The sequence below is a fragment of the Crinia signifera genome, chromosome 5 (assembly GCF_055691185.1).
Source record: "Crinia signifera chromosome 5, ASM5569118v1, whole genome shotgun sequence".
NCBI classification, from domain to species: Eukaryota; Metazoa; Chordata; class Amphibia; order Anura; family Myobatrachidae; genus Crinia; species Crinia signifera.
In genome coordinates, this window is record NC_139221.1 from 206,279,160 (window position 1) to 206,307,128 (window position 27,969).

Sequence of the window (27,969 nt, forward strand, 5' to 3'; positions counted from 1 at the left end):
TTACTGTGTATGGTCTAACGTGTAATACCACACCCCTTTATGTGATGCCACGCCTCCTTCCCATGAGGCCATGCCCCCGTTTTGACGCGCGGCTACGCCGCGCAAAGGTCCCCCTGCTGTTGTGTCTGGATCTGGGACCACCTATTACCATTATTCTAGATTCGCCTATGTATGGGTATATCCGTTGTTACTTGAGATATGGATCTGTGAATGAAGGTAAGTATTTATGTAAATAAGTGCAATATTATCACAGCTTTGGATGTGTGTGAATAATAATCCCCCCATATCTCCCAGTATGAGTTTGGGAAGATCGGTCTGTAATACCTTGCAGTATATAAAGGGTAAGTACTGTCTTTATGAGGGGTCAGGCGATATATGTTTGCATTTCCAATCTCCTGGGATTTATGTGGGTCCATTTTGTAATAATTTATACCCTTAAAAGTATAAAATAGGATGAGATTATGGATGGAATAACGGTTCTTATAATGTTGTTTATTGATTTCTCAGGTAATCCATATTCTATGGTATTATGTTGTTTTATTAAAATGATTAAGAACCTTGTGGATGATTTTAGGATTGGATCCAGAAGTGATGATCATATAAGGATACTTTTTTTATCATGGCATAGAAGTTGTTTATTAGTACAGTGTGTCCTTCTGATCTTGATATCATCTGAAACTCATGATGATATTTAGGTTTTGGCCTAAGTGTATTTCTTGTATGCATGGGAGTGTTCCATGCGATTATGTATCATAATTTCTTACATTTCTAGTGTAAGTTTCCATTTATCCAGAGCGTGATACAGATAATATGTTATCATCAGAGAGTCCCTGGTGTCCAATGAGTATTCAAGTATTGGTAGTGTTCCTACAGATACGATACATAATTATTAGCTTGATAGTGTTCTTACAGATACAATACATAACTGTTGGCTTCATTTAAGCCTTTTGGGAACATACAATCCATCAAGAAGATCATTTTGGTTTCAAATTGCAGAAGCAATTTGTCCAATTCTCTGCCTCTTATCCCTAACTGTATGTGGCTCATGCCAAACACTTTTAAACCACTGGGGTCCCCTCCATGGTTTTTTAAAAAGTGCTTTGCCACAGATGTTAGGGTTTTGAATTTTTGGGAATCTCTTTGGGCATTCAACATGTGTTCCCACATGCTCTAGAATGCAGACTTTTAGAGGTCTCAACGTCTTCCCTATGTATATTTTACCACAGGGACATTCCACGTGGTAAACTGTGCCGACTGCCATGCAGGTGATTAAGCTTTCTATATTCCATTTCCTCATGTGTTTGTCGAGGAAATCTTGTTTGGGGGTCATATATCTGCACGCTTTACACTGGCCACAGCTTTTGGAGCCCTTTCTGTTATGTCTTTGTTCGCAAATTTTGGACAAATGGCTTTGGACCAAATGGTCCTTGAGGTTTTTGGATCTTCTCCAGCTCATTTATACCTTTGGTGGTAGTACTTGATTAAGGCCGTGATCGGTTCTGAGAACTTCCCAATGTTTTAGGAGGATGTCATTGATTTCTCTCCAATGTACATTAAAAGTGCATATAAAACGTATGGAATCTGATTTGCTGCTCCTGATTTTGGGTTTGAGGAGATTATCACGAGAGATGGTTTTCACTTGTTCAGTCGCTTGTTTTACTAGCCTGTTGCTGTATCCTCTCCATCTTAAACGCGACTGAAGTTATTTTTCTCTCAGGTGAAAGGTTTCTGGGTCTGAGATGTTTCTTTTTGTTCTCATTAGTTCTCCTTTGGGGATAGCTCTAATGGTTCATGGTAAATGGGAGCTTCCCGGGTGCAGTATGCTGTTTGTAGCTGTCTTTTTTCTAAAGATGTCTGTTGAAACTGTTCCTTCGTCATCAATTATAATTTTAAGATCAAGGAAACTTTTGACTCATTTCTGATGTCAATCTAAGATTAAGGTCATTACTATTGTAAAGCGCAACGGAATCTGCTGCGCTATATAAGAAACTGTAAATAAATAAATAAATTACAGTTAAGACTCAATATGAATTCTTTCAAGTCTGCCTGGCTGCCCTCCCGGAGGAAGAGAACATCATCTATAAATCTGAAATACATTATGATGTTTTGTGTGTACTTATCCATTGATTCGTGGAAAACCATCTCTTTCTCCCACCACCCCAGGTAGAGGTTAGCGTAAGTGGGGGCACATGCGGTCCACATAGCTGTACCTCTAACCTGGAGGTAGTGGGATTCTTGGCACACAAAAAAGTTTTTTGTCAAGATGAAATCGAATAGGTCAATCAAAAATTCATTGAATTCTGAGTGCATTCCCATATTTAAAAAGTACCGGGTAGCCTGTACAGAGATGTATCATGGTTGATGCTGGTGTACAGGCTCTCAACATCGCAAGACACCAGCCAGACCCCCGGGAGGACAGAAACACCTTGAAGTTTTGTTAGAACATCTGTTGTATCCCGGACGTATGATGGTAAAGACGTCACGTGGCTTCTCAGATGTTGATCCACATAAATGCTGGCATTCTCGTCAGACTCCCCATACCTGATTGGTGGTCAGGAGAAAATCCAAGTAATTTTTACTAATAATACTGTTGTTATGTGCCGTCTGCACAATTCGATTGTATTGTACAGTAAGTTGGTGACTTGGGTTAAAAATCAACTTTTTATAACAATTGGTATCATTCAGATGTTTATTTAGTTCTTCAAGATACATCGTTCTAGGCCAGAGTACGAAGTTATCGCCCTTTTCCGATGGTTTGACAATTACGTCGTCCCATTTTGAAATTTTGGATAGGGCTTGTCTCTCTTGTTTGTTGATGTTATCTTGATATTTTCCTATTTTTCTCAAGACTTTATCAAAATCTTGTGATACCAAGTCTTGATACACTTGTGCGGCAGGGCAGATGTGACTATCGGGGAAGGTTGACTTCTTTTTAATTTTTTTGTGGATCATGGGCTGTTAATCTTGGGTTATCAGATTCAATTGTTTCATTTTCCAGATCAAGTAGTGCTTGCAAACCTACTATAACTTGTTCATCAAGAATTATATTGTAACTGCTTGCTGTAACATTTTGTGTTTCTTGTGTAGGTTTCTTGGTGAAAAACTTTTTTAGGAGAATTTGTCCCATAAAGAGATGTAGGTCCTTTTTGCAAGCAGTCAAAATCCGATGAAGGTGAGGATAGACCTTTGCTTAAGATATTCTCCTGGTCCTTAGTGAGTGTTAGATCCGTCAAATTGATGATGCGTAATGAATCTGTTTCCCCTTTCTCAAATGTCATTAATATCGTGTTTACTCTCGATATTTCCTCCTCTCCCTCTGCTCCTCCTGCCAGTCCAAGGTATCTCTTTTTCTCCTTCCCTCCCTTCCCCCTCCTGATCTTTCGCCAGGTTCTGTTCTGGCGTCTCTCCTGTACTGTACTTTCTACGTATTGATGAGGTGTCTGTTGTTCCCATCAGGTGATTCAATTTCTGATGTACTAGAGTTGGGGTTATTTGGGTTTTTCCAAAAATGTTGTGGTTTAGTGTTCCATCTGAACACTCTGTTGAGGGAATAGTCTGTTTTTGCCATGTTGGAATTTCCTCTGATAAAATGATTTCATCATGTCTGATGAGGACCTTCATCAGATCTCGTGAGCAGTTTGTCAATACCGTTTCCCATTCTTTTTTAAGTTCTCCATTTGCCAGCTCAAAGGCTAGGATCAGCTTGGGTCTTAGCCCTCTTGGTATTAGTTGGTTTTTTAAGTAACTATCATTCCAACTTGTTTTGCTTTGCTTCATTAATGCTGTTTTTAGAGCGAATAAATCATCTGACCATCCACCTGTCAGGGTGTCTGTTTGATCTTCTCCATTTGAGAATAAAGATTCAATATCATTCTTCAATTTGTCTCATTTGTCTGCTAAATCCTTTGTTAGACTAAAGTTTGACATGTCTAGTTTGGATTTTAGGCAGGGTTTGGTGTAAAGCACTGGTTGTTTGAAATTTTTTGGGATATCACTAGACGCTTGTTCCCAAAAGAAAATTCATTGCCCTTAGGGCTAATTATACACAATCACATATAATAGATGAATATCTTGAATATAAAAATGGGTGCTGGACACACATTTAACAGTAACGTGTTCACATAGGTATTTACTGTGAGGAGTATGATGTGTATCCGCACAACCTTATAGATTGATTGATCACTGATTTTTACAGGATAGAGAGACCCCAGAAAAACTTTTTTTTAATTTGAAATCGGTGCTGTTCCCTACAGCGTGGGTATATACATTTTACAGAAAGGAGAAAAAAGAACTGTTTGGGGGAACGCACTGATCATTTTAAAATGTAACTTTTATTAGTATTAATTTTTTATATTCCCTATATCAGAGTTGGGGACTTCATGTAAACAGCAGAACATTTTTTAGGGGTTAAAATCACGTACAACAAATATACAAATACATATAGTGTGTTTAAATTTACACAGGTGTCTGTCCAAAAGAAATGTCCATTTAATATAGCCTTGAAGGAGAATTTATTAGCCACTGATAATAATCTGTGGTTGTAGCTCTCATATTGCAGCAAGAAATTGGTATATCGTGTCCTTGTTAAGGCACAATATGCTTGTTGTCAAAATGTTTCAATTTATAGTATAATACTAATAAACATTTGACACTGAGCACAGTAATTGCAAGGTGTTACAATTTCTTTAGGACGTATTGTGGCTGTATTAGCACAAATGGTGGTCTATTGGCGCCCTCCTCTGGCTATTCCATGTCCATGGAAAAGGCTCAGAGCTACAGATAATGATATCTTGGTGCCCTCCTTTGATCACTGCATATAAATTTTTTCAGTGTGCTATTTTTTATATATAATGCACTACTTTCTATCAGAGTTTTTTACTGGGTGTAGTTAAATACTACCCCTTATTTTAAGATATTTAGATATTATTTATCAAATCATTATTCAAACTTCATATAATTCAGGCTAACAGATATCTTTCAGACAGAACATGTGCCAACGCAGCGTTTCGATGTTCACCAGCTTTTTCAATGCCAACCAGATAGCCTTACTTGGACCCTATTTATCAATATCCAGGAGCCAATGAAAACATAGTATGAGTATCACATGTCTTATCCAGCCTATCACATGCATTCCTGCATTGATTAAGTATATTGAACCCTTATGTGTAAGGGTGATGCGTTGCCGTCATGTGACCGGCGTCCCGCATCACGTGTCCGGCATCCCCCATCACGTGACCAGTGTCTCACAACATACAGTTGTAAGTATATCTTGGATCCTCCCCTTTACTTCCTATATTGCCATCCATGTGACCTGTTCTAACAGTCACATGGGTGGTGACGTCTGGCGTCACCTGACCTATCTGTCCAATCCCCGAGCACTAATGTTTCAAACCCGGAAGTATGTCTTATGATCAATCTATAACCCTTGCCCCGGCATCTGTATGATTCACATGGGCAGTTATGATTTCATGAAAATACGGTGCAAATGTTAAATGTTACAGTTAACTTTTATTGTTAGTTAATTTACCGCTTTCTAGGGTGTGTAATCTGTGAGGATTAGATATTGCCTCATGTTATTGCCGGGCACTGGTACTTCAAGTCCGGAGATGTATTTATTATTCAGTCTCTAGCCCTTGCCCCGGGATCTGCATATCTTATATGGGCAATTCTCTTTTGATCAAAATATAGATACAAAATTGAGATATTACATTTGACTTTTATTATTTATTAGTTTACCACTATTCATGGTATATGTTATGTAATGGTTGAATATTACCTTGTGTTATTATTAAGTGTATGGTGAAGTCAGAGTTATATCCATACACTGGACTCATATAGTCATCTCCTATACCAGTCTATATATGTACTGTATTAATAAAATGCTATATTGGTGTTGTGTGTGGGAAATGTGACATAGATGTGAATTATGATGGTAATACAAATATAATAAATAATAATGTGAAAAACTGTGATGTGGGTGAAAACTCAAATACTAAAAAAATGGTGAAACAAATAATATAGTGCAAGTGTGTTTATTTATATTACCATGTCTAAATATCTTAAACAAAGGGGTAGTATTTAACTACACCCATTAAAAATCTCTGATAGAAAGTAGTGCATTATATATTTTTTTTAAAAAATAGCACACTGAAACAACGTATATGCAGTGATCAAAGGAGGGCCCCAAGATATCATTATCTGTAGCTCTGAGCATTTTCCGTGGACATGGAATGACCAGAGGAGGGCGCCAATAGACCACCATTTGCGCTAATACAGCCACAAAATGTCCTAAACAAATTGTATCACCTTGCAATTACTGTGCTCAGTGTCAAATGTTTATCAGTATTATACTATAAATTGAAACATTTTGACAACAAGCATATTGTGCCTTAACAAGGACACGATATACCAATTTCTTGCTGCAATATCAGAGCTACAACCACAGATTATTATCAGTGGCTAATAAATTCTCCTTCAGGGCTATATTAAATGGACAGACACCTGTGTAAATTTCAAACACACAAATTTCTTCTCTTTAAACACACTATGTACACACTTGTATATTTGTTGTACGTAATTTTAACCCCTAAAATATTTTTCTGCTTTTTACATGAATTCCCCAAATCTGATATAGGGAATATTAAAACTTAATACTAATAAAAGTTACATTTTAAAATGATCAGTGCGTTCCCCCAAAGAGTTATTTTTTCTTCTTTCTGTAAAATGAACTAATATTGAATAAGAACCATTTCAGCTATGGCAAAGAATACTACGTGCAAATAAATGTGACTGCCATGGACTCCAACCTGGCACCCTTATAAGCCAACCTTTATATGGGGCAATACGAGAACACTCATTAGATTTTACACTATGGTACTAATATCCTCTTCTATAAGCGTTTTATAGACAATGTGTTTCTTTTGTGGTTGGGCACAAAGTCTGAATTTTTGTTGATGGTACAGCACCTAAATCATTTGGACATCCCTATCATGTTCACTTACCAAATTGATAAGAACTCTATGAACTTTTTAGATGTCACCATTTTTCGAGAAAATCAGGAATATGTTCAACTTTATTTCGTAAGGGAACTGACCATAACACGGTACTCTATGCTACAAGTCACCATCTTCCAACGCTTAAGGAGAGTCTTCCTATCTCACAATTTCTGAGAGTCCTAAGAAACAATTCTACCTCCAGAGCGGAACAACAACTGTCAGAGATGCAGACACGATTTGCTGCACAAGGGTACTCACCACAGACCATAGCACAGTGTCTGTCGAAAGCCAGAACCAGATTTGACAGATCAGATACCAAACGTGCCTTTGATAAGAAATGAATGATCTATATGACTACATTTAACACCGCCTTGCACCATTTAGAGAAAACAGTGAAGCAGCACTGGCCGATTCTAAACTGCCAAGTATCTCTCCTGTACCACCTATGATGTCATACTGCAGAGGGCCAAACTGAAACAACTTTTGATGAGGCCCACTCTCCAACGTCCCGTAGTGGAGCCACCTGGATGCCCGAGGGCAGGAAAGGCCGTTTCCGGTGCCCAGACTGCACTACTTGTAGGTCTATGACCACTGGCTAAACATTCAAACACCTACACAGTGGGAAGAGTATCCCATTCGACATCGGGTGTCATGTTCCTCAAAATCTACACACTCACATGCCCTTGTGGGTTGATGTATGTAGGTATCACGTTGATGACCTTTAAGGAACGTATGGCAAACAATAGATACTGCATTCGCCAGGCACTTGACAAGAAAAAAAGCAACAAACCTGTGGCAGTACACTTTATGCAAAAAGTACACGCCGTCTCCAATTTATGCTGTATGATAATTGACCATGTCCCCCCAACGGTCCGTGGCGGCGACAGAGAACGTCTTTTGAAACAACGTGAAGCCTGATGGATTGCTGAACTAAATACAGTCACAACGAAAGGACTTAACGAGTACAACTCATTCAATGTCTTTCTTTAAAATGGCCGTCCCACTGATTTGAGTAGAATTACACAGGAGGAGAATTTTTTTTTGTCCTCCTGAAGTTAAGCTCATCATATGTTATTGATGAGCAGGCATTTGCTTATCATTTTTGATGAGCAGTGTATGTTTTTAATTGGTGTGTATATGTTGTATGTATTTCAAGCCAAGCCAATTGTACACAGGACCTTTTAAAAGTGCGCATGGTACATAGGCATTTAATTCTCATCATATAGCGTTGGATGGAGTGCACATAGTCAGGACTCAGTAAACACAGCTGGGTTAGGTATAATAATCTTAAATTTCCGATTGTGGGGGGGGGGGGGGGGGGCTCTCTCAGGTGACGATCCCATTGAATCTGAACGTAGGAGCTCTCCATCATGAACAAATAGAGTTCCTGGTTATTCCTCGAGCCTCCTTTCCCATGGTACTGGTCCTCCCCTGGTTAAAGAGACATAGCCCGCATATTGATTGGGTATCTGTGCAGATACTTTCCTGGAGTCCTTTTTGCTTAAAGTCTTGCCTAACCAAAGTGATTCCGTTGTGTAATTCCGAACCCAAGGAACAGATCGAAATTCCAGCTCCGTATCATTCCTTTACCGATGTATTCAACAAAAGAGCTGCCGACACCTTACCTCCACATCGGGAGTGGTATTTTCCTATTGATCTGGTGCCTGGATCCAGTCCTCCTCGTGGCCGTATCTATCCTTTGTCACTGTCCGAAATGAAAGCTATGTCTGACTATATCACCGAAAACTTAAAGAAAGGCTTTATCCGTCCCTCCTCGTCTCCAGCAGGGGCAGGCTTTTTCTTCGTAAAAAAAAAAAAAGATGGTTCGCTTCGTCCCTGCATCCACTAACGTGGCCTCAATGAAATCACCATAAAGAACCGTTATCCCCTGCCCCTTACTCCCGAACTATTCGATAGAATTAAGGGTGCTACCATCTTTTCAAAGTTAGATTTAAGCGGTGCCTATAATCTAATCCGGATCCGTGAAGGAGACGAATAGAAGACGGCGTTTAACTCCCGGGACGGACATTACGAGTATCTAGTGATGCCATAAATTAGATCTTTCGGGATTTACTGTAGATTTCGGTAGTGGTATACCTAGATGTCATTTTAATATTTTCCCGAGATTTGGCTTCACATCGAGACTGAGTCAGGAAGGTTCTACAGCGGTTACGGCAAAACCAGTTGTACTGTAAACTTGAGAAATGCCTCTTTGAAAAAAGATCTGTTCCCTTCCTCGGGTATATAGTCTTGGGTCAAGGTTTACAGATGGATCCAGAGAAAGTAGCTGCCATCCTAGATTGGACTCAACCAACGACCCTACAGGCTATTCAACGCTTTCTGGGATTCACAAATTACTATCGTAAGTTCATTCAAGGATTCTCCTCAATCGTAGCCCCCATCACGGCTCTTACGAGAAAAGGAGCCAATCCCTCCCGATGGCCCCAGAGGGCAATTGAGGCCTTCCACAAGTTGAAGCAAGCTTTTGTCACTGCTCATGTACTCCGGCAACCGGATGTAAGGCACCCATTTATTCTAGAAGTTGACCCTTCTTCCGAGGCAGTAGGGGCGATCCTCTCTCAGTATGGGGAGGATGGGAAACATCATCCTTGCAGTTTCTTTTCCTGAAAGTTCTCGACAGCTGAGCATAACTATTCTATAGGAGAACAAGAGCTCCTTGCCATGAAACTTGCCCTTGAAGAGTGGTGATACCTCTTGGAAGGAGCCCAACATCCATTTACAGTTTTTACCGACCATTAAAATCTGCTTTAACTTCATACCGCTCAGTGCCTCAATCCTCGGTTAGCCCGCTGGACCCTCTTTACTCGTTTTAAATTCAAGTTGTCCTTTCGTCCAGGATCTAGGAATACCAAAGCCGACGGGCTGTCCCAGTCCTTCTAGCCCTTAGAGAAGGATATTCCAACCCAACCAGTTCTGGACTCCGCGTTTTTTGCCTTTACTCAGCTTCCTATTCCACCGACTGGCAAGACCTTGTTGCCCTCTGCATTAAGACAGAAACTACTCCGCTGGGCACACCATCCAAATTCGCTGGCCACACCGGCTCTCAGAAAACCTTTGAGTTCCTATGGCGCTTGTATTGGTGGCCATCCATTCGGAAAGATGTTCAATCATTTGTTTCGTCCTGTACGGTTTAAGGGATTACCCAGCACAGGTTTTGGAGAGTCTTGTGTTCAGCCCTTCACATTCAACTCAAATTTTCAACCGCTTATCACCCACAAACCAACGGCCAGACGGAGAGAGTCTCGAGACTTTTCTTTGGTTATATCTTTCTTCGTCTCAAGATAATTGGTCCGAACTGCTCCCCTTGGCAGAATTTTCCCACAATAATACTTACCACAGTTCTAGCCAAACCACTCCTTTCCTTGTAGTGTATGGGATGCATCATTGAGTACCAGAATTCCCTCCATTACCTGCCGGTGATGTTCCCGCAGTCAAAACCTCCTTACGCTTCTTTTCCAACATCTGGAGGAATGTCCATTCTGCTCTCCGTAAAGCTTCCTGTAGGTCTAAAAAATTTGCAGATCAACGCCGGTCAGCCGCTCCAGCATATCGTATAGGTGGCTGAGTCTGATTATCTACTAGAAACCTTCGGCTTAAAGTTCCGACAATCAAAATGGCTCCTAAGTATATAGGTCCATATATTATCACCCAAGTGATTACTTCGGTCACTGTTCGTCTAAAGCTCCCTTCTTCGCTGAAAGTTTCTAACACCTTTCATGTGTCCTTACTCAAACCTTTGGTCTTAAACCGCTTCCGAAGAGTACCTCCCAAGTCTACGTCTTTGAAAGCAGAGAGAAGTGTGGAGTTTGAGATCAAGAGAATCTTGGATGCCCGCCAAGTTACAGTCGTCATTTCAAGCCAAGTCAGCATTTTTCAGTTACAGTCGTCATTTCAAGCCAAGTCGGCATTTTCAGTTGCAGTTGTCATTTCAAGCCAAGACGGCCATTTCAGTTACAGTTATTATTTCAAGCCAAGTCGGCCTTTTTAGTTACAGTCGTCACTTCAAGCCTAGTCAGCACTCTCAGTTACAGTCACCACTCCCGGATACTTCAGTCTCTCCCTAAACCCCTCCTTCTGTCCGCCTGTACCCCATTGTAACAGTCACTCTAGTCCGTCCATCTCAGTGCACAGTGGGTGCTCCGGGTGAGGGGCCGTGACCCAGACGCAGCAAAACCCAAACTTCCTTGCGGGGGTCCCTGGAGAAGACCACTGGGCAGTTAGACTCCGCGCCCTCACCTCTGAGAGAGAGAACAGACTTTAGTTTTGCTACACAGAACTTTGGATATTTTAGTTGGGCTGCCTGGCTTACAAATTCCCCTGTTGGATGTGGGATGGATAGGATGTGGGAAACAATTGTAAGATGGCGCCCTTTAAGGTGACCTTACGGATTAGGTCAAACAAGCCTTTAAGTAATCCTTAAACTTTCTAAAAGTAAATAAAGTAAAGTCCATGAATTTTCAAACGTTTATTAAAAGTCTCCTTTTTCCACTCGATATTGGTGGTTGGTTCAGACCATTAAAAGGTTCAGATATTTCAAGATAGTAAACAAATATTCCCAATGCGTTTCGTCCCTGATTTCATCAGGGGTTCACAGATTGTGTAAAAAAATACTTTCTACAGCTTTAACAGAAGTTACTTTCAACAGATTTTGTAGATGGAGTAAAACCATAATAGGAAGGTTCAATTTGATCATTAAATGTCACAAACTCTGGGATACATAGTGACTCAGGCTAATTGCATACAGATGTTGAGTGCGTGTGTGAGCCTCTCAATATTCATACATGGTCTTGCCTTAAAAGGTTAAAAGTTGATAGACATCACCATTTCTTGGTTTAAATTCCTAGTAGGATATATTAGGGGTTATAATTGGTTCACTCTCTCTGACAAATTCCTTCTTAGATGGACAAAACCATGTGCACTGCAGGGGGGGCAGATGTAAAAAGAGAGAATTACATTTGGGTGAGTTATTTTGTTTCTGTGCAGGGTAAACACTGGCTGCTTTATTTCTACACTGCAATATAGATCTCACTTTGAAGTAAAACCCCAACCAAATCTAATTGTCTCTGAACAAATTACATCTGCCCCACCTGCAGTGCACATGGTTTTGTCCATCTAAGAAGGAACTTGTCAGAAAGAGTGAACTAGAATAACCCCCATTGTCTCTATGCTTGATTAAGATACAGGTGTATTCTGCACAGAATCTGAGTGACTCGGGGTACAATTCTCACTTACTGGAGATGAGTACTCATGAAGGGCTCTGTCAGAATGACAATGTCACAAAGTGGAATGCATACCGGCAATGGGAGGATCCACTCGCCTTTATAAGCAGGGACCCGGTCACAGCTCCCCTACCCCTGTTACCTGTTGGACATTTTGCTATGCTGTTTGTATTGCTGCTGCCTCGAGAACGTCGGCAGGCTGCTCATTTGAATAAAGCTATTGGGACTATACCTTGGTGACCTTATCCAACAAATCTGGTGACTGCTGTTTTTCCCCAGCATGGCGCCGTGCATCTGAGTCCCCTTGCGGGGCTCGCTTCGCTCGCCCACGCTGCGGGCTTGGTGTCTAAAATCAATTCCCATGCCAAAGTGGATAGTGGGGGTATGAACTATCCACGTTGGCATGGAGTTAAGTTACTTTATTTTAGATAGTTGGGCGACTGTACCCAAATCGGAAGTAGCACGGCGCCATGCTGGCGCCGTGAAACTACACAAGAACTATATATATATATATATATGTATATATATATATATATATATATATATATATATATATATATAGGCGCTGTGATGGCGGCACTCTGCTTTTAGAAAATAAGACACAGGAGACCTTGTAGTTCCCGACGTTTCAAGCCTAGTGCAGGCTTTTTATCAAGGTGCAAGCGTCTCTTGCACCTTGATAAAAAGCCTGCACTAGGCTTGAAACGTCGGGAACTACAAGGTCTCCTGTGTCTTATTTTCTAAAAGCAGAGTGCCGCCATCACAGCGCCTATGTCCGCAGTTTGTTTGCCACTTACTGTGTTCCACGGAGGGCACCTCATATATATATATATATATATATAGATAGAGAGAGAGAGAGAGAGAGAGAGAGAGAGAGAGAGAGAGGGTAGGGGGTCCGGCAACTCCTCTTAAACAGTTCCTCGGCGGGTGCCTGCTCCCAGCTGTATTACAGCTAAATAGAGAGATCTAGTGTAGACGCAGCACTCCAGCCTTGAAAAATAATGTGCTTTAATTAGTCACAGCAAACGAACAGCAAAGAGTTTGGTATCAGATATCACTGGGATATTGTTAGATCAGACCCTGAGCTCAGATTATCTGATACCAAACTCTTACCATGTTACAAAAGGTCGAGAAATCTAAGAGACATGTTAGTAAAAACTTATACCCCTGCAGATGCGGTTGAAAACAGTAAACGTAAAATACTGGGATGCATACGTTGCACTTGTGTAACATGTAAATTTCTAATTCCAGGAGCAGTGTTCAATCACCCCCAGTTGGGGAAGCCAATTAATATTAGACACACTTTGAGTTGCAATTCTAGATTTGTCATTTATCAAATTCTTTGTCCCTGTGGAAAAAGTTATATCGGGAAGACAGAACGCGCGTTTAAGGAACGCATGAGTGCACATCGCTCAGCAATAAAGGCAGCGTTACTGTCAGGGACCAGTCCACAACCAGTGGCCTGTCATTTTGCAATGATGGGTCACAGCTTGATAAGCATGAAATACCGTATGATAGATAAGGTAGAGGAATCCATTCGGGGTGGCAACAGAGGGTTGCGCCTTTTACAAAGAGAAAGTAAATGGATCATGTTTCTTGATACATTGGCCCCACGTGGTTTAAATGAATCAGCAGGGTTGGGAGTCCTGTCATAACTTCTGCCTTTAAGATTTTGCTTAAGATTTTGTGTATATACCTATTCATTATTATACATGCAAGGTTACTAGAGATAGCCGCCTTGTAAGATGTACAGTAGTTCCGTTTTTCCTATCATCCATGTCTTTGTAATTGTTTATGTATTGTGCCTATGTAATGTCTTGTCAGTTTTATAGTATAGTTTAAATGTAGCACTACAAGCACTTTGAATGTTTAAGGCCAGGTCACTTTAAGGAGCGTGGCCCGATAAGCACCATGACAACCGTTGTACACAGTGTTGCCGCAGCGCGGCTGATTTGAATTACGTCACTGGTGAGCGTCAGGGAATCCCGGCGTCCACGCCGTAGATGAGACGCGGTTTTGTTATAAAAGGTCAGTAAGTTGTTGTATTCACTAGCCTGAGAAAAATACACCATGTATTGAAACGTTGCTGTTTGTTTGCTGTGACTAATTAAAGCACATTATTTTTCAAGGCTGGAGTGCTGCGTCTACACTAGAACTGTCTATATATATATATATATATATATATATATATATATATATATATATATATATATATATATATATATATATGCAAAAAACCAGAGAAGAGACGCAACCATGAGCATATAATTCAAGACAAATTTACTGCACAATAAGGCTCACGTACATTGAAAGTTTAAATGAATATGCTTGCCAGCCTAGTAGAAGCCTAATCTCGGTGGACCTCCTCGAATTGTCCACTCGAATTGAGATTAGGCTTCTACTAGGCTGGCAAGCATATTCATTTAAACTTTCAATGTACGTGAGCCTTATTGTGCAGTAAATTTGTCTTGAATTATATGCTCATGGTTGCGTCTCTTCTCTGGTTTTTTGCAAGTGTACTACTCGGATCTTGGTACGATCCTTTGGAAGAAGATTGCACACATTGACTGATACTGTGGACATATTTCCTTCTGAGGACTTTTGCGCTGGGTATCTTGTTTTCTTCATATATATATATATATATATATATATATATATAGAGAGAGAGAGAGAGAGAGAGAGAGAGAGAGAGTTGGGAGACAGAATTGGGAGACAGGGCGGCACTCCACCCATAAACAATATTAGACCGATGCCAGGTCCATAGGAATGAAATGCAGTACATTTACCCCCCCAGTCGAAGGAGTCCAGACCAGCACACAGTAGGTAGATGAAAGCAAAAGGGTTTATTTCATGTGCAGCAATAGCAAGCAGAAGCTGTCCCGACAGCTGTTTCTACTGGGCTCTGCCAGTTGTCAACAGGGGAACAGAGCACACGCAGGGAGCAGCATAAATAGACAAAAAAAGCACCAAATAGACATGCAAATGAGGTCCAATTGACCTTACATGTCACTGATGACGTCACTGGTACAGTGACCTATCTGTGGGCGTGTGCTGTCTACCCTTCTGACAGCGGGATTCCCTGCGCGTCAGAGCATTTACAGTCTGAACACCGGGAGCCGCTGTCAGCTGTGTGCGAGCGGCTGAAAGCTGTGTAATAACGGCGCTGATGTGGGAAGTGCGCCTAACAAAAGAGATGTGTGGGGGTGTACATACGGGGGCTAGTACTGGCTGTGACGTCCTCAGTGGGGAAAGGTGGACACTAATACAGATGCGGGGATAGCCTGGGACCCGGCAGTGAGATAAACTGCTAATGCTGCATACGTGAAGAACATAGAAGCAATCTTAGGCACATTACCACGCATATGACAGCTCAAGAGTATAACAACACATGGGTAATTGTATTCACTGGCAAAAAAACAGGGAGCATGACTCCAAAATCAATAATCAGCCAACCGGGCATTGTGAGAGTGGTAGAGTCAGGGAGAGATAAAGTAACTCACTGAACCTCACTTCAGGGGTTGCCAGTCACAACCAGGATTGTGCACATCAGGATTTAGGTGAACATGGCGAGATAGAGATCAACCGATAACAGGGTGGTCCCAGAACGGGAGAGTAGTCGCCCATGTGAGGGCTCCTTCAGACATGCAGCACAGAGATAAGGTGTCAAATAGAAGCGAGACCCCAGAGAATAGTGTAGATGTCACAATGCCCAGAGTACGAAAGAGTAGGGGAGGGGTACCATCACCTAATGACTCAAATAACAGCAAAGTCTGTAGGTGAAGACAGGGAGGCTATGTGACAAGTCCCAAGCGCGGAGCTATGATGCCCAAACATTACACACCGCTTCGTGAAAACATACATAGTCGGAAAATGCACACGGCGGTGCCAACGGGCATACGGAGATGCCAACATATTACAGATACAAATCACATGTTACATAGAGCAGTACACGGCGGTGCCCACGGGCAAGTGGCGATGCCAATAGGATCTAGAACAGACCGTCAGATGCACACGGCGGTGCCCATGATCATGTATAACTCCATGCTGGAGCCTAGAAGGGTGTTACATAACCTGAGGAGTGTCCAGTACTGAGAAGGGAAAAATCAAAAGAGGGGGTTTTAGAGAAGACATCCCATTTTGAAGTCCTCATTAAGACCAAACAGTGCCATACAGTTAAGTCTGAAAATCCACTGAAGTTCTCTCTGTAGGAGGAGCTTGTCTCTGTCACCTCCTCTTTTCAATGGTGGAACATGGTCTATAATGGAACATCTAAGTTGTGCAACATTGTGGGATTTGGAAAGGAAATGTCCCCACAGGGAGGTTCTTGAGATCATTCTGTGCATCCTGGGTAATGTAGCTTTTTTTAATAGAGGAGCGATGTTGGCTAAGTCTTTCTTTAAGCATTCTGGTAGTCTTGCCGATGTACAGCAAGTTGCAAGGACATCGGAGGGCATAAACAACATACCTACTGTTACAATCCAATCGGTGCTTGATCGTGAATTTGCACCCATCTTGTGGATTAACAAAGTGTGTTCCAACCTGTAGAAATTGGCAATTAGAGCACCCGGCACATCTGAATGTACCTTTCTTATGTCTAAGCCAATGTGTTTTACTTGCCGGGGTCGGTCCTGGTGCTGTCCTAACTAGGAGGTCCCTAAGGTTAGGTCCCCTCCTGTACGCAAACCTGGGTGCGTGTATAGTACGTGTAATATATTTTGCTGAAATATACTTTTTTCAAAAAATTCCCAGAGTGCCGCTGTTGTCTCTCCACCGATCTGTACTTTGCCGTTCCGGAAGGCACCTGGGTTACTTATGCTGCTGGAGGAGTGCCAGGCCTACACCTCTACCTCTACCTCTACATATACACATATATATATATATATATATATATATATATATATATAATGTCCAGAGTGGAGCTGCACAACCTCTTCAATCAAATAAAGGCGATGGTGCCATCCACAGACCCACCAAGGGGTATTTTCATAGAGTACAGACGGCGGCACTCATCTCACAATCAAAGGCAGGAAACAGCAGTATTACTTCAAGTAATACTGCTGTTTCCTGCCTTTGATTGTGAGATGAGTGCCGCCGTCTGTAATATATATATATATATATATATATATATATATATAGATACAGAAGTACCAACACACTCGCCATTCCTAGGAATGGGGTGCAAACAGCACCCACATCCCAGGGTGGGGTGCGGTGGCCTGTGACCACACACTCTATATATATATATATATATATATATAGCATATAGCGCTATAATACACTTCGTTTTCATGTACATCTGACTGAATCGACTTCTTTGGTTTGAGTGCCGCCCCCCTGCTGGGATTTCTATTTATATATATCTATCTATATATATATATCAATCTATATATCTATATATATATATATATATATATATAGATAGATACGGGGGGACCCCTTCCTGCGCTATTAGAAATGAAAGCAGCACCTCTGAAGGATCTTCTGTTAGACAAGACCCAGATGATAGAAATGGAAAAAAGGGGGGGTATCAGAGTGCGCTAAATACAACAGAAGTAGATTTAGACAATCAATGTTTAATATAAAATATAATATAAAAGTATAAAAAGAGCCCTTATATTTAAGGGTATCTTCAAATGTACAATTGATGAACAGAGATGATTGTTGTTTAATTCAAGTAGTCTTGATCACAATTAGCCCCTATCTATCTATCTATCTCAGGATGGCGAAGCCCTATCTAAACAGCAGGGACAGCGCTGTCCCTGCTGTCAGCTGTGGGCTGCGCTGGGGATCTCGCGTGAGTAGCGAGATCCTGCGCATGCCCAGTGCAGCCGGCCGGGGGACAAGAGACAGCGCACAAGAGACAGCGCATCAGTGTAAACTGATGCGCTATCTCCAGGAGGGGACATCACCGGAGGGGGGAGTTAGCGGTCCCCCGCTTCGGCAGACAAGATGTTAATACATCTTGTCGGTCTCCCCTCCTGCTTCGCCTCGCTAATGAGGCGAAGCAGGAAGTATTATAGCGGCGCGATAAGCGCTGCTATAATACATCTGCCTCACTGTGTGTTATTCTCTACACAATCCTTACAGTTAGAGGCCGTGGGAGCAGCTCCAGCGCTCACGCAGCAGCCTCCAACCAGTGTGTCCCGGATGTTGGCAGGCAACCAGGACGCCGCCGCGTCAGCATGCTCAGACGTCCGGCAGGTGTCACTGAGTGCCCGGGATCTTCTGCGCGGCTACTTCCTCCCCTACCGCAGCGGTTGCCTAGGCGACGGGGAACGCCAGGCGGCCGTGCGGAGGAACAGGTACAACGCTTAGCTGCGCCGTCTTGATTAGCAGCAGCAGACCGTTGGTCACGAGTCCTATTTAAACTTCCTGGGCAGGCCGGTCAGACGCCGGTTATAGTTCTGTGTCAGCGTTTGAAGAGTGTTCCCCATTCCTTGAGTCTTGCTGTTGCCTTTTGATCCAGCCTGGTTCCCTGCATATCCAGTAGTGTCATCCCTGTATTCCAGTGTTCCTGTTCTGGTGTATCCTGTCTGCCAGTACCTCGGTGTTCCCACTTCCCTGCTGTTACCACCTTGCAGATAAGTTGGGGATTTACCCACCATTACATTATTGGCAGATCCTTGTTTCTTGCTTATAACATCCTCTGTGTATTGTTACACTGGTATTGCACACAACATCCTCTGTGTATTGTTACACTGGTATTGCACACAACATCCTCTGTGTATTGTTACATTGGTATTGTTTATAAGACCCCTGTGTATTGTTACACCTGCTTTGCCCAAAGGGACGTCACCTCCCAGGGGGCACATCAGGCTCTCCAGTCTATTGGGGGATCGTGCGCCCTGCCCGATTTTTAAAGGGCAGAATGCGCCCTGCCCCTCTAGCAGCGCCCCGCTAAAACAGCCTGCTGCTTGCCCGCCGGAGTGCACCGGTGAATCCCAGCGCCGCCATAGATTGCGGTGCACGGCGCTTTCCCGGCAGCTCGGGGACGTAGTTACGGCCGGGCACGCCCCTTCAGTGATACGGCGGACCGGGCAAGCCCCCATTTGTGACGCGGCGACCCGGGCACGCCCCCATTTGTGACACGGTGACCCGGGCATGCCCCCATTTGTGACGCGGTGACCCAGGCACGCCCCCTTTAGTGACGTTGGCGATCCCGGTCCGCCCCTCCAGCGCCCTGCCCCGTTTGGTTCCTAGAAGGAACACTACTGTCTGAGTTAGTCTGTCCTCATGTTCCTGGTCAGTCTCCACGGATAAGTTGTTCTCACATAACTCCTGCCTGTAACGGAGTCTGGGTGGACTTAATTCGCCCTTGCAGCCGGGACGGGTACAGGCGAAGCCTAGCTCTAGCACTTATCTGTGGACACTTGGCCAGGACAATAGAGTTAGGGAGCGGGGCCACCGATACCTTCTAACACTTACTGCCAATCCTTACTGCTGCTACCATTGGCCCCAAGCATTTTAGATAAGGGAGACTCAAACTGTATTTGATCACTTTCCTTTGCCTCAAGCAGAATTCATATTTTATGTTGATGAAAGTCATGCTAAGGTGTTAAAATACTTTGCATTTCTCTAAAGATTGTAGGCACTCAAGATATCATCCATGTGTATGATCAGAAACAAGGAAAACATCTACAAACTACAGTATATGGATAGCTGTTGTTGAGTAATTAGCGTCTGCTTTGCAAATATAAGCCATTGCTAGTTCTTAATGTATAGTTCTTAACAGCTAAGCTGTTATCTATTGTATATTACAGTATGACAGAGATAAAATTTAAACAGTACAAGCCACTCAGCTTGTACCTTATATCACTTACAAATTTTCTTTCTCCATGTTTAAACAACTTCCTTAATTGAAAATTATTTTTTTTTACAACTTTACCTAATGATGAAGTGTATTTGTATAGTATACCTTAAATTCCTTGTGTAAGGCTTGGTACACACTAGTACAACCAGCAATAAATGTTCTCGGCATTTACCTTTTGCACCGGGAGAATGCAGATACTAGGCAGATATTAATGAGCGATGTAATGATCACTGTTCAGTCTGTCATTAGTAATCATTGAGTCACATGCAAGGTCATATGACATCTCATGTGACTCGTGGGAGCGTGAAATTGGCTGTACACACTGCACAATAGGGCAAATTTGTCATTCCAATTTGCCCAGGTCAAAAAAATTGTAACAATATTGTCCAAGTGTGTCCCCCAGCTTTAAGGTTTTCAAAGAACTTACAATTAAGTGCACAAGGCATTTTATTTGACCAAATTCACATTTACAAACATATTTTGTAAATCTCACCTGTGTTAGGAGAACAAACTGGGCAAATTGCCAGGGAAGCATAAAAAATACATTAGAAACACCAAGTGCAATCAGGCTTCTTCTACCAATATATGGTGTCCTTGAAAACAAACAAAACAGACAAAAAAAAAAACATTTAATTGAGAATATTCAATTGATAAAAATCTTGCATATTATAAGAAGCTGAAAATAAAGCTGGTTAAGAAATCATAATTATGCCTTATCCCTTTGAGGATCAAGTGAATTTGTCAAAAGTGTTGTGAAAATTGTCAAGCAAAGATTTGTATCTATTATAATGACCTATAATGTTTACCTTTTGTAAGAAATATAATTTTTGTTACATATTTTTAATTTTAACTTCTATAACAAATATGAGATACGATGGCATTGTTAGCTGACATTGTGCAGATCTCTCACAGAGCTGTTGGCAATCATATTGTGCGCATCTCTCACAGAGATGTTGGCACTCAAAGGGTTAATAATACTTTAGATTTCAAAGAAACAAAACAGACGATTGATTCAACCTATTAAAAGTAGACTGAAATAAAAACACAACTAGGAATAAAATATAAAGCAAGTAAAACCACTTTCACCAGTAGCCAACGTAAACAATTTGCACTTGAGTCATACTTGCCTACCTGACCCCATCAATGCGGGAGAAAATGCTCTGCTCCTGGACTTCCCTGGTAATGTATGATTGCCAAAACCTGTGGTGAAACACCTTAACCTAGCTCCCCACAGGTTATGGCAATCATACATTACCAGGGAAGTCCAGAAACAGAGCATTTTCTCCTGCATGGAGAGGGTCAGGTAGGCAAGTGTGACTTGAGTGCTCTTAAAATGTGACTGTATTAGAAAGAAAAAGGCTTTAAAAACATATTAGCATTTACATTTAATGAAAGCAAATAACCCATAGAGCTCACAAGTTTTATAGTGTAAACAAGAATGTTTATTACATTGTTATTTAGAATGTCTAACAAATTCATGGAAAAATAAAAAGAAACCACTGAATTACATAGTATGCATTTTCAAATTACATTTAGGCTGTATTCACAGCACTTAATAAATAAAGGCATACATTAACTGTTGCAAAAAATAAATAAAACTCTGCATGTCTTTTCCCATGGTGGATCAATAGCAATTTCATAGGCAGCAATTAAAAAGACAACACAAACTGTTCAAAACGTCAATATTACTTTAACAAATTATATGCAACATTTTGTGTTTGTAGAAAAAAGCATTCTTCTATTTGTCATTGAGGCTATTATGGGTGAAAAGGGATCTATATGATATATCGACGATCAGGATGTCGGCGGTCGATATCCCAAAGCCTGCAACCCAAATGCCAGCAATGCTGACAGCGGCTCGGAAGGTAAGACCCACCCAACCCCTCCCCGGCCTAACCATTTCTCCACGCAGCCTAAACATAACCATTTCCCCTTAGTGCCTAACACTAATCCCACACCGAGGTGGTGCCTAACCCTACTCACCTCACCCGGACATCAGGATCTCCTCTGTCGGGATTCCGGTGCCACTGTTGTCTTGTAAGTAGTGGAAGGGTAGAGATATAAGATTCCCATAGGTTAAAAAATGTTTCCAAACGTTTCCCCTTATCTATAATGGCTTCTAATCCATTCTAAACAGAAAATTAAATTTGGTTGAGAACAAGGTATGCAACAGGGTAGACACACCAGGAAGGGAAAACAAATGATTGATGATCTAGGTAGATTAGAGGAATGGTCAAGAGCATGGCAACTATAGTTTAATGCTAACACATGCAAAATCATGCACTTGGGTTTCAATAATCCAAAGACAAAATATAGTATAAATGGTACTATAATGGAAACTACTGAGGAAGAGAGGGATCTAGGTGTCACTATTTCAGGTGATGTATGCTACCCTGTCATCCAACTGACGATCCAGTTCTTCCTACTATAGCGTAAAGCTGAAGTCATCGCCTAGAATTAAGATGCCCCCTGCACAGTCTAGTAGTATTGTTGTATTGAGAGTGTCACAGTGAAAAAGAATATTAGAATATTCTCCAATGAGAAACCCTGGGTTAACGGCAAGGTTCACTCTCTATTAAAGGCCCGGAACAGGGCTTTTAAATCCGGAGATCTGTCATTGTACAAATCTGCAAAAACTGAATTACGACAGGGAATTAGACAAGCGAAGATTGACTACACTGTAAAAATTGAGGCTCAGCGTAGCCAAATCAAAAATCCCAGATGCATGTGGCAGTTGATCCAAGAAATCACTGGTTACAAAGAGAGGAAAGTAGAGATGGGGGGTGATAACAGTCTGTTAGTTAGCGACTTAAACTCCTTTTACTCTAGATTCGACAAAAATAACAATGTACCCATTGTGCCCAGAAACATTTGGGAGGGTGAATCCCCCATTATGTTTGATGTTAGTACAGTGGTTCATTGCTTGCGTCAGACAGACCCGAAAAAATCAGCTGGTCCTGATGGGATCTGTGGTAGTGTTCTGGCAAACTGTGCAGACCAATTGGGTGGGATTTTAACTTTTTTATTTAACCAATCCCTCTTGGATTGTATAGTCCCAAAATGCCTAAAAACCTCGACCATCATCCCAGTTCCCAAAAAGAAAGGCCTCCCCAAATGTTTGAATGACTACCGCCCTATTGCGTTAACGTCATTAGTAACCAAATGTATTGAGAAACTGCTTGTAAGACAGATTCAGTCATTCTTGCCGGTAGAATTTGATCCCTTCCAATTTGCATATAGGAAAAACCGTTGTTCTGACGATGCTGTAGCTTCTGTCATGCACTCCACCCTAACGCACTTGGAGCATAAATCAACCTATGTTAGGATTCTTCTGGTTGACTATAGTTCCGCATTTAACACAGTGATCCCAATGTCACTAGTGTCGAAATTATTTGACTTGGGCTTGAGCGGATCTACTTGCAACTGGATCCTGAATTTCCTAACTAACAGACCCCAGGTGGTCAAAATGGGGAACATCGTATCTGAGGAGACCATAATTCAGACTGGAGTGCCGCAGGGATGTGTCCTCAGTCCCCTACTATACTCGCTGTTTACCCACGACTGCATATCGTCCTCTGACTCTGTCAAGATTGTGAAATTTGCTGACGATATAGCAGTTGTGGGGTTGATTAGTGAGGATGATGAAACCCACTACAGAAAAGAAATAGCGAGACTGGTAGCCTGGAGTGAGGGAAACAACTTAGTGTTAAATGAGGGAAAAACTAAAGAATTAGTGATCGATTTTAGGAGAAAGTTAGTGGTGCCGAAGAAACCAGTGTGTATAAACGAGGCAGATGTTGAAATTTTGGAGACAGTCAAGTTTCTGGGACTTCAGGTCTCAGCCAATTTGTCATGGTCTGGCAATGTTCTCACTCAGACAAAGAAATCCCAACAGCGTCTCTTTTTTCTGAGGCGTTTAAAAGCGGCCGGTGTGAGCAAGCCTACCATGACAAACTTTTATAGATGTTCGATAGAAAGTATTCTGACCTTCGGCATCATCGTCTGGTTTGGCAATTGCACGGTTAGGGAACGTTCAAAATTAGAACGTATTGTAAAGGCCGCAAGTAAAATTATAGGAGTGCAACTGCCAACCATACTGGTGCTCTATAATTCTAGAATTCTAAAGCGTACCAAAAATATTTTAGCCGATTCCAGTCACCCGTTTTTTAGTTCATTTGAGCAATTACCTTCGCTAAAAAGGTTCAGAACCATGAGGGCACGTACTAGCCGCTTGCACAATAGTTTCCTTCCATCAGCAGTGCGTATGTTGAATGCTTGAAGTGATGTTTGATTTTGTGTATCCCTTATGTATTTTTCTCCCCTTTTTTATATGTATTATGCGGATATTGCTTTTACTGTACTGGTATTTATGTACTACACAATTTCGTCTGCAGTGAGAGTTTTCTCCCGCTGCTGATGACAATAAAAGTTGACTTGACTTGACTTGAGAGGTGTATAAATCTATTAACATTAAGCATTGTTAAAATCAGTAGGTGCATAAAATTGTTGAAATTGTAAACTATTCCAGTTCTTTTTCCAATTTGAAGAATGAAAATCTTCCTCCCACATCCACCTACAAGTCCAATATTATATAAAATAGGGATTTAGGAAAAACAACACCCTGTTGCTCCAAGGTAAAAGAGACCATTTTATATTTACCAATACAAGTATCCCACAACATATTGGCTTCCCTACTTGAATCTAAAATGGTAACCATGCAGTGATACAAATTAAATTCTTCCACCTAGTCATTTAAATCGGTAAACCTAAAATAAATCTTTTAAAATGTATAGATTGAAATCCCTACTGTGTATAATGAAACAAGGACAAATTTCAACACAAACAGTTTTTTTCTTCCTGGAATATTAATGTATATATATATATATGTCTGCAAACATCAGTTTCATAGATATAGTTATCATATTGTGTTGCTTTTTATTTAATATTCACGGTTTGAATTTACAGATTATTGGCAAGTTTTGTAAAGACTGGTACCTTAAGATGTATGTCAAAAGAAACATTTGGAGTACAAGGAATGGATATGAAAAACTTTCACGTAGTGGTGGTGTCCACATTACTCGGGTGCTCTACAAAAGAAAAAGTTACAAATATATAATTAAACATTACTAGAATGCACCAAGAGTGAACACTAGTTACTTGAGCAGGTATTTATTAAAGTGGAAGTGTTTCAAAAAAGACAGGAGCTGCTTTCTCAAAATTGTATTTCTCTCCAATATTTCATAAAAAAAACACCGTATAGCAGTGACATTGAGGGCTGCAAGTAATTGCAGCCCTCAATGCCCTATGCCACGCAGTCTGCAGACAATGGAAACAGTATAAAAACAATTTAATCTTCAAATCAGTTATTTTTGCATGGGTTTTGTTTCACATCAGTTCACTGTAAATTACCTTAAAATTAGATTTCCTAGTTTTTTTATTTTATTTTAACATAACATACTTACTTCTCCATGATTATAAAAGAAACATATCACTGTAACAAGCCCTCCGAGTCGACTGCCACTAGAAAATGAAGAGAAAAGAAAAAGTTGTTAGTCAGGGCATAAAGTTAAACTAATACATAAATAGATAAAAACTTTAAAATGACAGTAAAGAGTGCCTTTAACAATTTAACAATTAACCCCTTCCTGACAGAGCCAGTTTTTGCCTTCCTGACAGAGCCCTTTTTTTCAAATCTGACATGTATCACTTAAGTGGGGATAACTTTTTTTTGCTTTTACTTATCCCAGTGATTTTGAGATTGTTTTTTCGGGACACATTGTACTTCAAATTAGTGGTAAATTTGGGTCGATACAGTCTGTGTTTTTTTGTGAAAAATACCAAAATGTCGTAAAAAAATGGAAAATTTAGCAATTTGCAAAATGTTAAATTTTCTGCTTGTGAGACAAATAATCATACCACTCAAAATAGTTAATAACTAACATAGACCATATGTCTACTTTATGTTTCCATCATTATTTCAACTTCCTTTTAATTTTTTTGGACACTAGGAGGCTTACAATATGAATAGCAAATTCTCAAATTTTCAAGAAAATTTCAAACACTGATTTTTTTAGGGACCAGTTCAGTTCTGATGTGACTTTGAGGGACTTGTATGTGAGACACCCCCATAAATGATACCATTTCAAAAACTGCACCCCTCACAGTATTCAAAACAGCATTTTGGAAGTTTGTTAACCCTTTAGGTGTTTCACAGGAATTAAAACAAAGTGTAGGTGAAATTTCAAAATTTCATTTTTTTTGCAGATTTGCAATTTTAATACATTTTTCTAAGGAACACAGTACATTTTACTAGAGAAATGTGACTAAAAATTGATTCCCCCAATTCTTTTGTTTTCATAAATATCCTATATGTGGCCCTAGTGTGCACGTTGACCAAACCACAGGCTTCATAATAGAAGGAGCACCTACTTGATTTTGGAGCCTCCTTTTTATGAGATTATTTTTTAGGCACCATGTAGGTTTCTAGGCACCATAAGATGCTAAAATTTAGGAACCCCCCCACAAGTGACCCCATTTTGCAAACTACACCCCTCAGGGAATTCATCTAGGGGTATAGTGTACATTTCAAACCCCCAGGGGTTTCACCAATTGTGGTACAACTGGGCAGTGAAAATGAAAAATTAAATTTTTTACACAAAAATGCAGTTCTGGCTCAAAATTTTTCATTTTCAGAAGGTATGAAGGAGAAAAAGCACCCCAAAATCTGTGCCCCAATTTCTCCCGAGTACGGCAATGCCTCACATGTGACCAAAAAATACCATTTGGGTGCATGGCAGGACTCAGAAGGGAAGGAGTGATTTTTGGATTTTGCAGCTCAGATTCTGGTGGAATTTTGGTGGGTGCTATGTCGCATTAGCAAGACCCCCCCAAGCACCAATACAGTGGAACCCCCCCACAAGTGACCCCATTTTGCAAACTACACCCCTCAGGGAATTCATCTAGGGGTATAGTGTACATTTAAAACCCCCAGGGGTTTCACCAATTTTGATACAACTGGGCAGTGAAAATGAAAAATTACATTTTTTTACACAAAAATGCAGTTCTGGCTCAAAATTTTTCATTTTCAGAAGGTATGAAGGAGAAAAAGCACCCCAATATCTGTGCCCCAATTTCTCCCGAGTACAGCAATGCCTCACATGTGACCAAAAAATACCATTTGGGTGCATGACAGGACTCAGAAGGGAAGGAGTGATTTTTGGATTTTGCAGCTCAGATTCTGGTGGAAATTTGGTGGGTGCTATGTCGCATTAGCAAGACCCCCCAAGCACCAATACAGTGGAACCCCCCCACAAGTGACCCCATTTTGCAAACTACACCCCTCAGGGAATTCATCTAGGGGTATAGTGTACATTTAAAACCCCCAGGGGTTTCACCAATTTTGATACAACTGGGCAGTGAAAATGAAAAATTACATTTTTTTACACAAAAATGCAGTTCTGGCTCAAAATTTTTCATTTTCACAAGGAATGAAGGAGACAAAGCACCCCAAAATCTGTGCCCCAATTTCTCCCCAGTACGTCAATGCCTCACATGTGACCAAAAAATACCATTTGGGTGCATGGCAGGACTCAGAAGGGAAGGAGTGATTTTTGGATTTTGCGGCTCAGATTCTGGTGGAATGTTGGTGGGTGCTATGTCGCATTAGCAAGACCCCCAAAGCACCAATACAGTGGAACCCCCCCACAAGTGACCCCATTTTGCAAACTACACCCCTCAGGGAATTCATCTAGGGGTATAGCGTACATTTCAAACCCCCAGGGGTTTCACCAATTTTGATACAACTGGGCAGTGAAAATGAAAAATTACATTTTTTTACACAAAAATGCAGTTCTGGCTCAAAATTTTTCATTTTCAGAAGGTATGAAGGAGAAAAAGCACCCCAAAATCTGTGCCCCAATTTCTC

General features: G+C 41.1%; 1 protein-coding gene across 3 annotated transcripts in view; it reads right to left on the reverse strand.

The window, feature by feature from the left end:
• The window catches only part of DPY19L1 (dpy-19 like C-mannosyltransferase 1), a 296,815-nt gene that overhangs the window by 118,719 nt on the left and 150,127 nt on the right, over positions 1–27,969 (reverse strand). For all 3 annotated transcript variants that reach the window (XM_083188462.1, XM_083188460.1, XM_083188459.1), the window contains 3 exons: positions 25,508–25,565; positions 25,041–25,132; positions 20,539–20,638 (listed from right to left, as the gene is read on the reverse strand). In XM_083188462.1, coding sequence (XP_083044588.1) covers positions 20,539–20,638; positions 25,041–25,132; positions 25,508–25,565 — 250 coding nt within the window. The remainder of the gene's footprint in view (positions 1–20,538; positions 20,639–25,040; positions 25,133–25,507; positions 25,566–27,969) is intronic.